Here is a 15,091-nt window from a genome sequence, read left to right as displayed (position 1 = left end):
GGACGTTAGTTAATGGCGTTGCTGAGATCCAAGGGGATGCTGGTGTTTCCCCTAAGGTTTGTTTTTGTTTGCTTGTTTTCTCTCTTAGTAAAATTATGAGGTGGCAAAAAAACCCCCATCAGTTCTATTCAGAATGCTCTTGGACTTGCCTAACTCCAGTCGAACCCTTAAGATGTTACATTAAGAGCAGACACCTGAGGACCTCTGAGGCTTTACCCTCAATATATCCACACTCTACACAGAGCAAGGCACACCGAGAAAACAGGCTCTTAAAATTTACGTGGAGAATCAGTACGAAGACTGGGAAGCAAACCCAGAAAACTTCATCTTGGTTTGCCGCCTTGACCATTACTATTATCCCACATTCCATAATAGCAGCCCGGTCAGTGCTGACTAGTGAAATTTCACATTTGCACATACTTTTTTCTCTAGATTTCCAAAAGAAAAAGCTGAGGTTTAACTTCTTCAGGTTATGGATAACTAAGCTTAGTCCTAATGAGAGAAGAAAACTGGCTAAACAAAACATAACTATGTTTTCCTATCCAGCAAGAGTCTTTTAAAGTAAAATGGCATATTAGAACAATACTAGTCTCTTGGATGTAAAGAACTAATAAGTGTGGTTTCACATATGAAAGACAAGAATTTGCTTCAAGATTATGGATGGGTAACTGTATAATTTTTAAGATCACCAATTTAATACAGTGATAATGGTCTCGCCTAGAAATGGTTTATAAGCTAGTAATTCAAGATGGCATAGCAAAGATGCAATATCTGGTTATAAATTTTGAACTCACAGAGAAATCTCTAGAAATAGTATTGTAGCTCTGATTACATTTAAAGCAAATCAAAAGCAAGTGAAAAACGGCATATTCTTGTTCTACGGTCCTCCTGCCTCCTCCCTGCCCTCTGCTTTGCGGATGCTGGCAATTAGCAGTAGCTGTGCCCCATGCCACAGGATTGACAGCAGCAGCAATACCTGATAACTATCCATATCATCACCATCCTCATCATCTCTCTGGTAGGAAGAAAATAAACACAAAGGACATGCATTTTGTTTCTCAAACAGCACACAAGGAAAATAATTCTTTAAGCTTAACACACACATTACAATGAAAAGCACACACAACATCAGCATAATAAAACATTTAATTGAATCTCAAAAAGAGTTTAGTGGATTTAATTCACTTGTCTATAATTGCTTAAAGAATTTCAGGGTTTTTTTTAAATAAAGAAAGGAATCATTAAAAAAACTCGGATGAGAAGAGCAACCAACACCATTGGGTCAGGCCTTATTCCACTGTTATGCAAATAGATATATTTATGGGCAAGCTATTTGGTGGGGATTTAGAATGGATTCAGAAAGACAGAATGGCAAAACTAGATTCTATTGCTCAGTCTTTTAGTGTTAGCCATGAGGCTGCTAAGGCCTTGAAGAATGAAACGATTTAACGTAAGGATCACACAGATGGCGGAGGGTCAGACAGAAAGGCAGGCCTCTAGCCTCCCACCTCAGTGCCCTTCTGCCTGCCCCACACCACTCTCACTGATGAAATCATCACGGGTGAAAGCCCACTGGGAACTCACGCTATCCACATACAAGGTTCTGTCTACTGCACTACTGCAATAAAAGCACAGGCCACTGTTTTGAATATATGGATCTATCATTATCCATTACTGGATATAGCAGTATCCAAACCAATCAGTTGAGAAAAATCAGAACTGTCCCAAACCCATGGCAATATCTTACAATAATTACATAAAATAACAATCTTGGCAAAAACATTCGGCAAAATAAGTTCACCATGTTGCAAAATAAAAGGGTTTTAGTTGAGACAATTTTCCTTAGAAACAAGAATCAAGAAATCCCCATTTGGAGAGAATATCCATCCATATGGAAGCAGGTTCTACTCAAAATGAATGCTGGGCCATGTAACAACCTTCTTTCATTTTTCTATGGTTATTGGAGCGTTAATATTCAAACAGGCAGTGAAGCAGTCAGTTATAGAAAAGACAAACTTTTTTTTCAAATGCTTTAAAAATACAGCTAAATTACTCTCTTATCTAAGTATACATCAAACTATACTGCTTTTTTTTAAAGCATTTAAAATATAGTTAAAATTATTCTCTGTGAAAACTTCAAAATACAAAAGTTTGGTAACCATCATTATCATTTAAACATTTATTTTATTTTTTTCCTTTTTCTTCCCAAAGCCCCCCAGTACACAATTGCGTATTTTTAGTTGTGGGGCCTTCTAGTTGTGGCATGTGGGACACCGCCTCAATGTGGCCTGATGAGCGGTGCCATGTCTGCGCCCAAGATCCAAACTGGCAAAAACCCCAGGCTGCCTCAGTGGAGCATGCAAATTCAACCACTCGGCCCTGAGGCCAGCCCCATCATTATCATTTAAATAATTCTAACTTATTAAATGCAAGCCTAATACTAAAGTAATTTTCTTCGAACTAATTCCCCATATAAATGAATAAAGTACAAAGAGTTCTAATTTATCGTTAATTTTTAGACTAAAGAGGTACGTCTATTAACTGAAACCAGCCTGAGCTTTCACGATGTAAAACTGTTGTAAAATCAGCACATTCTGGATTGGCTTGAGCTACTGCATTAGAATAATTCCAAAAGCACCATGTCAACAACAAAAAGTTACTGGACGTGACCTTGAGCATGGCAGCAAAGAAAAAGAAAAGCTTTAAAATAGTTACAGTTTAAATTTTCATGGATCTACTAAGCTCTTAAAAGAGCATATAGCACTGGGGAAAGCCTGATGTTTGGAGCTCAAATTCTGAGAAAAATCAGTTTTAACTCAAGAAGTAGAGCTGTTTTAAAAAGTGCAGATAATCAATCCTTATACGGTTTCTCAAACGGGAACATTTCGTCTGTTGGTGATCCATATTGTGGATGTCACAGTTTAGGATGCAGAGTTTCAAAGTTTTATCCAAGATCAGAGATTTATTAAGCCACAAAATTTTACTGCAAAGAGGGACCGCAGGGAATTATTAAGTCTACCTCATTGTTTTCGAGAAGAGAAAAAAGGGAACTTGAAGTTTAAATTACCCAAAGGAACCATTCAGTAAGACCGACCTAGATTTACAAACCCGCATCTCTCCACTCCACATCTAGTGCTCTTTCTACCAGGCCCTGCAGCCACGCCGAAGCTGATGGCCAAGTGAGGGACTGAACTGGGATGAGAACACATATAGTCCAATTTCCTACTCCACACACAAGGAAAAGTCCAGTGGAGGAGTCTCTCCTGAAACAGCAGATGCTGCCCTCCAACCTTCACACCCTCCCCAGGCTTTAAGAGCCGGAGGGAATTTTGGGGGGGGATAGGGAAGGCAGTGTTTGACAAAGCTACGTTTTCCTTAAGGCCCAACAGCCCAAGCCAATGCTCTTCTTAGCTTTCAGAAAAGTCTTTGCCTGAATGCCATGAAGCCAAAAGGAAACTGAGATAGAGGATGAATCATTGTCGAGAAGGGCTTGGGTTAGGCCCAGACTCCACAGCGAAATGCTTTCTCCCCATCGTGATAGGGAGAGTGCTCCCGCTCACATGTGGCAGTGAGGGAGTCGGAATTTAATGGTCCAATTCTCCCCAGTCCCAACTTCATATCCGGTAGTAAAGTCGGGACTTAGTGAAGCATATGCTTTCTTTCAGGCCACTGGGGACAAGTTTCCTAATCTCAAAGTTAATTCTCACAGAGTACTGGAGAGTTCTGACTGGTAATATGAAGTTTATATCTTTTAATTTTTTAAAATGAAAACAGAAGTTTAGTAAATGGAGATTTAATGGACAAAAATGATTATGAGGACAACTTTTAATTAAAAAAAAAAAGTAGAGCTTTCAAAGAGCTGGTTAATTATGCCAGTGTATAGGGGCAATTTTATGTTAATAAAAGTGGATCTGGCCAGGCAGCAGTGCCAAATAGCCAAAGTAATTGGGCTAGACGTAAAATAAATGATGCCTGAAGTAAATGAGTACTATAGCATTAATATATTTGTTTATAAATAAAATGATTATTAATCAATCCTAAGCCAATACAGTATTTTAAATCTAGAAAAAAAGGCAGTGGATGGAAATATGAATGTGGGCGAGGGCAGATACATGGTTAAGCCGAGGAGTTCTGTTATGTTCCCAAACAGGTCTCCATCATAGATCACTGACTGCCTTAATTCTGCATTAACTAGTCTCTGTTATTTCAAGTCTGTTTGTCTTACCTGGTAACTGTCCAGCCCTCTTTGGAGCTTGGTGGACCTGGCAGTCACACAGCCAATGGATACTGACAAGATAGCTTCAACCATAAGCGGCAGTGTCCCTGAATGCTGTACAGGTTTTACTGTGACTTGCACTCTCCGGGAATGACCCTGCAGAGGCGGGGGGGTGTGATGGGTGGGTGAGTGATGGGGAAATGGGTGCCAGGAATGGGAACGGGGAGAAGTTGAAGAATTGGGATAAAGGGAGGAAAAAGAATTAGGGAACAAAGAAGCAAATACTTAGAAAATTCTCAGGAAATTGTCAGAGCAGGACAAAGAGAAAACATGAAATAAACAAAAATAAACTTAGTACCTGTCTCAGTTGAAAGATGCCTCCTGTGTTGACATCTTTTGCCTGATGAAGCTCCACTGCAGCATATTCCCCTAACTCATTCAATTCTAATATGGAGATCCACATTTCTATTCTGCGAGTTACTTCATTCCACCTACAAGACACATCACAACAAACAATAACATCATCACCCAGGGACATTATTAGTAATAAGGCACCATTTGCTGAGCACTTACTATGTGGTAGGTACTGTGCTTTTATGTCGCATAGATTATTTTCTTATTAACTTCCAAAACAACCCTATGGTATAGGGTCTTTTTACTTATTTTATGGAGGTATAACTTACATTCAGTGAAATGTCCAGATCTCAAGCACAGAGTTCAATGAGGTTTGAGAAATGCATATGCCTGTATAACTCACCCCACCATTAACTCAGAAAGTTTGCTCATGCCCCCTTCCCATTCAACTCCCCGACCCTGGCACGAGCCACGTAACCTCACAGATTAGTTTTGCCTATTCCAGAAATTTATATAAATGGAATCATGTAGTATGTACTCTTTTAGGTCTAGCTTCTTTGATTCAGCATAATGTTTCTGAGATTCACCCAAATGGATATCAATAGATCCTTTCTTTTTTATTGCTGAGTAATATTCTACCATATGAATAATACCACAATTTGTTTATCAATTCTCCTACTGAAGGACATTTGGGTTGTCTGTAGTTTTGGGATATTATCAATAAAGTTGCCATGAAGGTTCATGTACAAGTTTGTTTGTGGACTTAATCTTTTCATTTTTCTTGGTAAATGCCTAGGAGTAGGATTGCTGGGTAATAGAAGAGGCAAATCATCAACTTTACAAGAAGCTGTGACTTTTCTCCCAGACTGTGGCTTGTCTAGTCATTTTCATACTGATGTCTTTTGATAAGCACAAGCTTTTAACTTTGATTAAGTCCAACTTAAAACTTTTTTCTTCTATGGTAAGTTCTTTTTGTGGCCTCTCTAAGAATCTGTGACTATCTCAAAATCATGAAAATACTCTATTTTCTTCTATAAGCTTTATAGTTTTAGCTTTTACACTTAAGGTTATGATCCATCTCAAATTAATTTTTGTGTATGGTGTGAAATAAAGGTCAAGGTTGTTTTTTTCCACATAGATATGCAGTTGTTTCAGTTTCGTTTGTTGAAAAGACTTTCCTTTCCCCACTCAATGTCTTTAATGCCTGGTGGTTCCTTTTATCTTTCTCATTTCACAAATGAGGAAACAGGTCCAGAGAGTCTGCATTCTTAATCACTGTCCAGTGCGAGTCTTGATCCTGTGTCTAAAGCACACAGCCAAGTACAAACCTATCATGCAATGTTCTTGTCTTAGCATGAAGAGAATCGACTTCCCAGATGGAGCTACCATTTCCAGCACACCGGTGGCCCCACACTTCAATCGCCAATGCTCCATCTGAAATGAACTCCAGGAATTCTTCTGTTACGTTCACCACATAGTCCTGGGAAAAGGGGGAGGAAGAAGAGAATGACAATAATTATGCATAAAGGAATCTGTGAAATTTCCTTTTTACCTTTCAACTGTATATATATTCACTTTGGAATATATTAGCCTAATCTTAACCCTAAAACTATTTCGTTTATAGAAAACCATAAAGAATCACAAATATTAGATGAGGAAGGAAAATTAGGAGGTAATTTAATTCAAACTCCTTTCTCTTATCAGGGAGGAAACTGAAGAAAGCAACTTGTCCCACGTCATACTGCTAGTTAGCTGCAGAGCCAAATCTATATTCCCTTATTTCTGGTTCTTTCTTGGTTCCACAGGACCACTCTGACTCTAGGCTAGCACAGACTAATCAGCACATCAAAAAAAGGAAATTCTGATTGTTCCTTGCTATGGCATAGAAGAATAATAAGAGAATTAAATTTTACATGATTAACTTCATGACTCTGTGCCCTTGCTCTTAAACTCTCTCACCCCAATTCCTCATTGTAAAACGTAAACAGATAAGTGTGAGGAAATGAATACTAAATTGACTGAGAAGTATGACAAATCACCCTGAACAAAGCAGCAGGCAAGGAACCAAGCCAATTTTCTCAGCATCTCAGTGGAATCTCAGGTGAAGACAACTCTACGACTCTAATTTCTGGAAATAGCTGTGCTACACTTATTTAACCTTTTACTATCTACCTTCTTATTTATTCTATTTGGAGACAGAGCCAGAATTTTAGAAAAAAAAAATAAACATAATGACCAATGAATACAATATACACGTTTTAGAGATTAAAAAAACCCCAAGGTCACACAGTGACTCCAGGGGCTCCGAGACCAGTATTTATTAAACCAATTTTTAACTACAATGCACTTAAAATTCAGGTTTTATCCTTCTAAATGACAGCTTTGTGGATTCAAAGAAAGATGGGGAATATTTAAGAGTATTGAGAGAACAATAACAAAAAAAATGATTATAAAGATTTTGAGAAACAGACTTGGTGAAAACAGGCGAAAATAAGTGGGCTATTTATTTTCAGAAAAAGAAAGACTGGATAGTCTTTACATATGTGAAATTTAATAGGGGGTGATATGGTTTTGTTTTCTAAGTGTAGAACCAGAAAGAAGAGGCACAACTTGCAAAAGAAAAGGTCTTGAGTATCTATTAAGGACTGTCCAAAGAAAAACAAAATTACACAGAGGGCAGAGTACCTCTGTCAGAAATGAATTTGTTGGCAGTCTGATATGAAAGCCAGGAAAGGTAGCTGATGCCACAAAAGTAGGTCCAACCAATATTCACCAAAAATTCACCTTTTCTATTTTATATGTTCTTAAAAACTCACATGGTATATTAGAATGCTATGCTTAGAATGCTATAGTATATTCAAAAGAATGAAAAATATCTATAACAACTTACCTGTTAAGATGTCCACATTTATTAAAATAATAAGATGCATGCAGTTCTGCAACATGTATAATAGGATCCCACATTTGTAAAAGCAATTTTTTGAGAAGGTATGCATGATGTTTTGTGTATCCATTCCCATTTATGTGTATGAACATACGTTTACTACATACATATAGAAGTTGTAGAGAACAGAAAACTGCTTAGCAAAATATGTAGCAACGTGTCATTGGTGGTTACATCTTTGGGGAATAATATTTTGGGAAGAGATCTTTTAGATTTTGTTTGAAACATCCTCAAATTATCTGAATTTGTAATGCAGTACATTTTGGGGCTAAAAAGCCCAATAAACATATTATGTTTATAAAAGATTCTTAGGGGGAAAACTTTGAAGTTACAGGTAGAGTTATGAACCTCGCCCAGGTCCACTGCCTCCTGCACAGCTCATTTTGAAACGGCGCCTGTACCTTACAGTGAGAGAAGGTCACGGTGTACTGGGCATCCTTGGACTGCGGGGAGGGCACCTCTGGGTCCACCACGGGGGCAGCCACTGTAGACTCACACTGGTCCCAGAAAGTGTATTGACAGAAGACAAAATTTGAGAGGTTTAAGGGCAGCCCAGTTGCCTCTTTAATTTTTACCTGAAGAGATTTTAAAAAAAGGAAATATAACTCTCATGAAGAAAACATTAAACTACGTATTCTTCTCTTTTTTCAACAACTTCAAATTTAAGAGTAAGCAACAAAATAAATCAGTCATCCATTTGACATCTGAAAATACTTGGCACCATTTCAATACAGATTCTATCTGTAATGAAACCTGGACTGTGGTGCTGTAATTACAGTATATAAACTTGGCAACAAATGTACACATCCCTCTAAAATTTTCCTAACGACTGTGTTTCTGATACAGACGCAATGTTTACTACAAAAGCATGATTCACTAAGCAACACACGCTTCTTGCATGCCAAATACACATAGACTTCTGAAATATCAAGTAATTGTCATAAAAAAGTGTGCTATACTTCTGGAAAAAGTACTGTCCACCATCGTATTTATTGTCAGAAAGTCTAACTTTTACTATGCTCTATGAAAAACTCATAAGATTTCCTATAAAATTGTTTTGAATTAAAAAGGTCATTTATCTGAGCCTTCCTATCACTGCCCTCTCACCCGGCAAGTCAGTTTTTTGACTCGGTGAATGATTTCCCCACTGCTGTCTACGACTTCAAGGCTCCCACTTTCACTGGAGTTCTCCGAGGAGTCATCCTCCACCATGCGCTCCGGGACAGCTCCTGTAACACGCATCACTTCCACATGGAGGCGCCCTGCAACCTGGGTCAAGGAACCAGAGCACCTTGGAGTTAAAAGACATCTCATGGACAGCACCTACCTGAAACAGAAAGCTCTCTACAATATCCCCAGTGAGCAGTTCTACAGCTACTGCTCAGCCATCTCCAGCAACGGGAAACTCAACACTCCCTGAGCCAGACCATTCCATCGTTTGTCCCTCTAATCATGCTGCCTTACTTTGGGCCAAATTTGCCTCCTTACAACTTGCCTTCTGGAGTCATCTTCATTCTTATCCTTCTTCTGTAGGGCAGCCCATGAACAGCTTAAAGGCAACTATCATATTCTACTTGGAGTCATCTATTTTCCATGTTGGCATATTCATTCACTTAATCATTTGATCAAAATACCTGGCCTCATAGAAATACCAAGATAAAGACATGGGCTCTGCTGTTGGAGGACTCACAATCAAGAAAGACAGAGAAGTAAAAACCTGTAACAACAGTGTGGACTAGCTGCTATAACAGAGGTATGCACAGGTTGTTATGGGACAAATTTACCCACTCAACAAAAATTTACCAGGAACGGACTCTGTGCCAGGAACTGCACCAAATGTTGCATTTACAAGAGTAAACAAAACAGACATGCTCACTGGGCTCTCAGGAGTAGAGATGGGTATGTAACGCAGATGGCGGCTGGGACAGGGTGAAGAAAGGCTCTGTGAGGGGGTGAGACCTATTATTCCACGAGGAACAGAATATATACAAAGCCATGAAGTCATAAGGAAACAGTTCTCATAAGACTTTTTTTTTAAGGCTTAAAATTTTCTCACTATCCTGAAATTTGCATCCTCAGAGGGTTGTAATTGGGCAAGTTATCGTTCATAACACAGTTCAAGGTTGTAATGAGCAGAGTTGTGAAGCTGATACATGTTCTGACAGTGCTGCTGTCATCTTAAATAGTGAGGCTCATTTTTAAAGGTAGCTCAGACCCAATTTCCACATACCACTTGGCACTGGCACCAAGGACCTGAGGGAAATTAGTTGATGGTATTTGACAAGTGAGACAAATATGGAGGAAGTAGTAAGAGGGAAGGAAAAAGGGAATAAGAGACATCGGCTAGAAGATAGTGGTTCTTAAGCTTTTTTCCAATGCTTTTTGAGACTCTAATACATTTTTAATATGGTTTCAGGGGGATTCATGGAACACTTAAAGCCCACCACAGACCCGAGCTTAAGAACCCCTGACCAGGGACTTAGCCACTGAATCCCTTTGCCACAGCTGTTGTGTCCATTTTTAAGACAAGAAAAAGCAATTCTAGCCCACCGGTCTTCTAGAGCAGAGCGTTCACATGCGTTGAATGTAAGCTGTGTCCTTACAGCACCACAACTGACAACGTAGGGTCTATTTTCCGGGTTCACTTTGGGGAGAATGCCCTCCTATTCTCAGCCTGCTCTAAGAATCACAAAAATTAACTCAGTATTTCAAGTTTACATGTTATTGAAGGACAAGCTAGGAAATAAGGGTATTACTAAACTTAAAACAATAACATCAGTTGATGAAATGGATAAAATAAAAAGTTTGACCTTGAAAATTTTCTGAAATGTCTTAGGCCTACAAAAGGACACTACATCTAAATACTTGAAATATGAGAGTTTAAAAGGGGGCAACAATGGGATGGTTAAGCTTGTCTTCTTTGAACACTTTGGATTTCAAAACCATCTTCCCAAGTTGTGTCTTGTAAAGGCCACTTAAGGGCCAGGAAAGAATCGAGTGTTATCACTAAGGCAAGAGAATAAAAGAGAAATGAATATGGGGCACAGAGCTGAATCGGGTTCCCCCAAAAATTCTAATTTGATGAAAACAAAGAAAAAACTTGTGAGCCACAAATATAAAATGTGTTATAATAATGTTTTAAAACCATGACTTAATGTTCACAAGTTCTGTTGATATTAGTAGAGAAAAAAGAATGTAGATCCTAACTCTTGATCTACTTCAAGAACACAACCTAAATCAAATTAAAAAAAAAAAAACTTGAACCACGATTCTTTTCTCCGACGCTGGCCCGTCCTCACCTCCCCCTGCTGGCTGATGATGGGGACTGCGTACTGAAGTTTCACATCGCAGAAGAGACACTCCAAGAACACATTAGCCACACCAATGAGGTTGTGATTCTCTTGGGCTTCGTAGAAAGGGTCACCTCGTTTCCCGTAGAGTCTCTTTGCCTGAGTCGTAGGAGGGCCAGGTGAGTAGGTAAGCAGGAAACAAAACATCAACTTAAATAATATTACTTAAAGCAAGCATTAAAAACATTTTTTTAAAAAGCATTTATCCAAATGAATTAAAAAGAAGTAAATTGACAACCATGTCACATAAATAAAACAAAATTAGCACACGGGAGGAGCTTGTCAGTTGGAGAACTAAGTGATATCCGTGTGGAGGGCCCTTTCTTATTGACTGCCTCGTCTTCCCTATCATACTCACTGTCAGCCTTTTTCATTTCCTTCCCTGTGCTTTGGCTTCATTTCCTTCACCGAGTCTTCTTTCCCATTACTGAGTTCCAAAAAGTGGATTATGCTCTCTCAAATTCTTCTTAGTAATCTACCCAGCCATGGTAACAGCTAGGGGAGCATGAACACATGCTGATGAATATACAATCTATGCTGGCTCCACCTGAGCTGATTTTTTTTGTGTGTGTGTGATTAAGATTGTCACTGAGCTAACATCTGTGCCAATCTTCCTCTATCTTATGTGGGATGCCGCCACAGCATGGCTTGCCAAGAGGTGTCAGGTCCTCACCCAGGATCTGAACCTGTGAACCCTGGGGTGCTGAAGTGGAATGCATGAACTTAACCACTACGCCACCGGGCTGGCCCCCAGCCGAGCTGACTTTTTACAACACAAATTTACTTTCCTCTACTTCATTTCACTTGAAATGTAGTAAAAATGTAGCCAAATAAGAATAAGTTCTGTGTTCGTCTAGTTCCTATCCGTGTGGAGATCACGTTATATTACTGTTCCAACTTAGCATTCCTTCCAAGATCACTTTTACTTTACTTTTCTAATATAAATGTCCAAAATACCACTACAAATATTCACTGGCACATGTGTGTGTTCTGACGGTTAAATCACTTATATTCTCTGCTTTTAACATGACCGAGTCTCCTTTACAATTTGTCTCTTTTACCTCAGGAACTTTTTCCTTCCATTCTTGATAAAGGTCTCTCATATCAATTAATTTATTCTCCAGCTTCTCAATGGTCCAAACTTGGGTGCTCTTTCCTTTCCTCCTCACTTGAATTGCTGGCTCACTCACTATTGCTCCTCTCTGCATAACAAAGAAAAACAAAAACAAAACAAAACTTGTTACAACTTTTTGGATTGTTAAAGCAACATATATTATCATAAAGTAGCAAATTTGAAAAAAAAACACATAATGAAAAGATGAAATTCTAGAACCTAGGGAATATTCTGGTTTATTTTCCATTTTCTATGTACACCCATGCACACACTTTTTACTTTTATCACAATCAGAACCAAACAAAAATATAAATTTCCTATCCCAATCTTCTCTTGACAGATTTTATATTATGATCATCATCTTGTGTTGTTAAACATTCTTCATAAATATGACTTTTAACAGCAACATAATAATCCAAGAGGAATGTACGACACATTTGACTAATTACACTACTGTTCAACATCATGGCTATTTCAAATTTTTGCTATTATAAGGGCCATTATGACAAGCATCTCTGTACAAAAAGCACATAAACCTTTATGTACACTTCTATGACTATGGACTTAGAATAAATTTCTCAAAAGAGAACTACTCGGTCAAAAGACTAACACCTAGCAAGACTGCTGAGATAGGCCCTGATTCATTTCAAGCTTGCTTGCTGAAAGGCAAAATGAATGAATGAAAACCTTTTTTTTCAAAGATTCTCCCTACAGGAAAAATTGTTCAAGTTGAAATGATGGGAAACTTTCAAATTCCTGCAAAGAGTCCTTCTGTGTATGTAGAGACAGGTATCATAAAAGTCTTCCTTCCTTGTAGAATTCACTCTTAAAATGATACTATAACCAAACATACACATATCCCCCATTTCAGAAAAGGGCATTTATATGAAAGAGAAAAAGCAGGTGGGATTACTTATACAGTCACGCACTGCATAACGATGGGGATACCGTTCTGAGGAATGTGTAGTTAGGTGACTTTGTCGTTGTGCCAACATCATAACGTGTATTCACACAAACCCAGACGGCATAGCCTACTACTCTACATGCAGTCTGTCGCTGAACGAAATGCCGTGATGTGGAGCATGATTGTATATATATTTCTAGTTTCACTGTTTTAAAGCAAACATTTAAATTAGAAAGTCTTTCACCCACCAAAATTCTCCTATTCTGATCATAACATACCTAAGGGCATTGCCTACGTAGCATTCTTACCCAAGGAGGTCTACAGAAGTCTTAAAAAGAATAAACACACTGGCTCCCATCAGGATCTCCTCACAGGCGTGTTTTGGGATGTCAGGTCTACCTTCCGCCTCACAGCATTCCCTCTCGTACACCTTGTTCTCGTTCTTACCTTCCTATTGGCACTGAGGTTGGCAGCAGGGATCTGCAGAGTCACCTGGTAGTCAGTGAGTTTGCTCATTTCCTCAGCTAAGAAGTTCGCCTCCCTCACCAAGGTATTAGCTTTCACCAGCTGCTCGCGCAGTTTGGCCAGGCTCTGACGGAAGAGTTCATCCCTGTGGTACAGCAGAAAAGGAAATGAGAAATTCTAAAAGAAAACTGCTTCCTACGTGAGTCACATTATTAGAAAGTGGTAGAAAACTCCTTTCAGGCAATATTTTTCAATCTATTTTTGCCAAATCACCTCTTATTCATCCGTCCTCCCACCAGGATTCTGTGGGCTGTTGGTAACCCCTGAAAAGGAGCAAATATATGGAGTGACATAACTAAATACCGTGTTTTAAATTATATAACATTTGAAAACTACTAGATTTTGATATTGAGATGCAAAAAAAACCAACAACAGAATCCTTTAGGAAAAAGAAATGATTATGATTTATGTGTGCTTTGGGGGCAGCAAGGGGAGTTGGGCAGGTGAGAGAGATCTCAAATTAGAGGCAAATGTTTCACATGCTTTCTTCAGTTGGTAAAAGACAAGAAGTGGGTACTTCTGTGGCAGCAGGAGTTCTTTTTTCAACTCTCTACATAATTACTTGCTGACAAAAGTTTCTCTAACATCCTGGCTGGGTCAAAACTCTATTGTATGTTGTCCCAGCCCCACGTCTTTTGCCTCAGTGGCATTGGTCATAGTTATAATTTTTCACTTATTTGCATAATTATTTGATTAATGTCTATTTCCCTTATGAAGTTGAAAGTGCCCCTAGGACCGGAACCCTGTCTTTTTCGCTTGTCATTACACTTAATTCCTGGCCAAGTGCATTGCCCATTGTAGGATATTCAAAAAATACTCATTGAATGAGAGAGAGAGTATTTCTGGATTCACATTTGAATCTGGATTCCAAGATTCAAAGTCTAGCAGATTGCTCTATGCTCTATATAGCTTCCCTTTTCTACCATTTGTATACCTCCTGTCCTTACTTCATAGGGAAATGATGAACTTGGAACACTCAAATCGCTACTCCTTTCTCATCACCTTAGAAATGACACAGGAGGGGTACCACGAATATATCAATATAAAATGGCCTACAACGTACCTAATGTTGATAGTGCCTTCCTGCTTTTTCTAAATTATATTTTTATTTTTATTAGTTACTCAGGCTTGACTTCTTTCAGCCAGCTCAGTCTTTTTTTTTTCCCACAACATCCAGAAAAAAGCCTTGTTGATTCTTCCTTTGAAACACCTCCTAAATTTCTGTGTGTGTATATTTTTTTGTTACCCCTGGTTCATGTTCCTCATACCCTCCTAATATTCTCACAGTGCCCAGCTTCTTCCTCCTCCACTCCAAGACAGTCCTTATAAACCCCTGCCTTTCTCAGGTCACTCCTAAGCTCAAAACCTCCTCTTCTCCCATAATATAAATGCCAAACATTCATGTCTGACGGACGCCTGCGCATCCTATCTAACAGTTTTGCACTTAATTCTCCCTACTCCTCTATAACTCACCTTCTAAACTAAACTTCTTGTGTAATCCCCAAAACACATCTTACTCTTCTCCACTGCTTCACATTTGTTTATGACAACCCACCTATCTGAAGTGCCCTCCCCCTTTCTCTCTGCCTATCTAATCCCCACCCTTCAAACCCACTTGAAACGCTGCCTTCTCCAGGAAATCTGCACAGGAGGCTCAACTTCACTGGGCTCTCAGCCTCCACTA

The 15,091-nt window shown here is 38.9% G+C and overlaps 1 protein-coding gene across 1 annotated transcript in view; it reads right to left on the bottom strand.

The window, feature by feature from the left end:
• KIF13A (kinesin family member 13A) overlaps positions 1-15,091 on the bottom strand; it is a 189,279-nt gene that overhangs the window by 23,153 nt on the left and 151,035 nt on the right. Inside the window, 9 exon segments of the mRNA XM_046639429.1 lie at positions 977-1,015; positions 4,226-4,372; positions 4,575-4,707; positions 5,899-6,050; positions 7,916-8,089; positions 8,622-8,783; positions 10,814-10,963; positions 11,926-12,066; positions 13,330-13,492. Coding sequence (XP_046495385.1) covers positions 977-1,015; positions 4,226-4,372; positions 4,575-4,707; positions 5,899-6,050; positions 7,916-8,089; positions 8,622-8,783; positions 10,814-10,963; positions 11,926-12,066; positions 13,330-13,492 — 1,261 coding nt within the window.

The sequence above is a fragment of the Equus quagga genome, chromosome 15 (assembly GCF_021613505.1).
Source record: "Equus quagga isolate Etosha38 chromosome 15, UCLA_HA_Equagga_1.0, whole genome shotgun sequence".
In the NCBI taxonomy this organism is placed as follows: Eukaryota; Metazoa; Chordata; class Mammalia; order Perissodactyla; family Equidae; genus Equus; species Equus quagga.
This window is presented reverse-complemented; position numbering and strand designations above follow the sequence as displayed.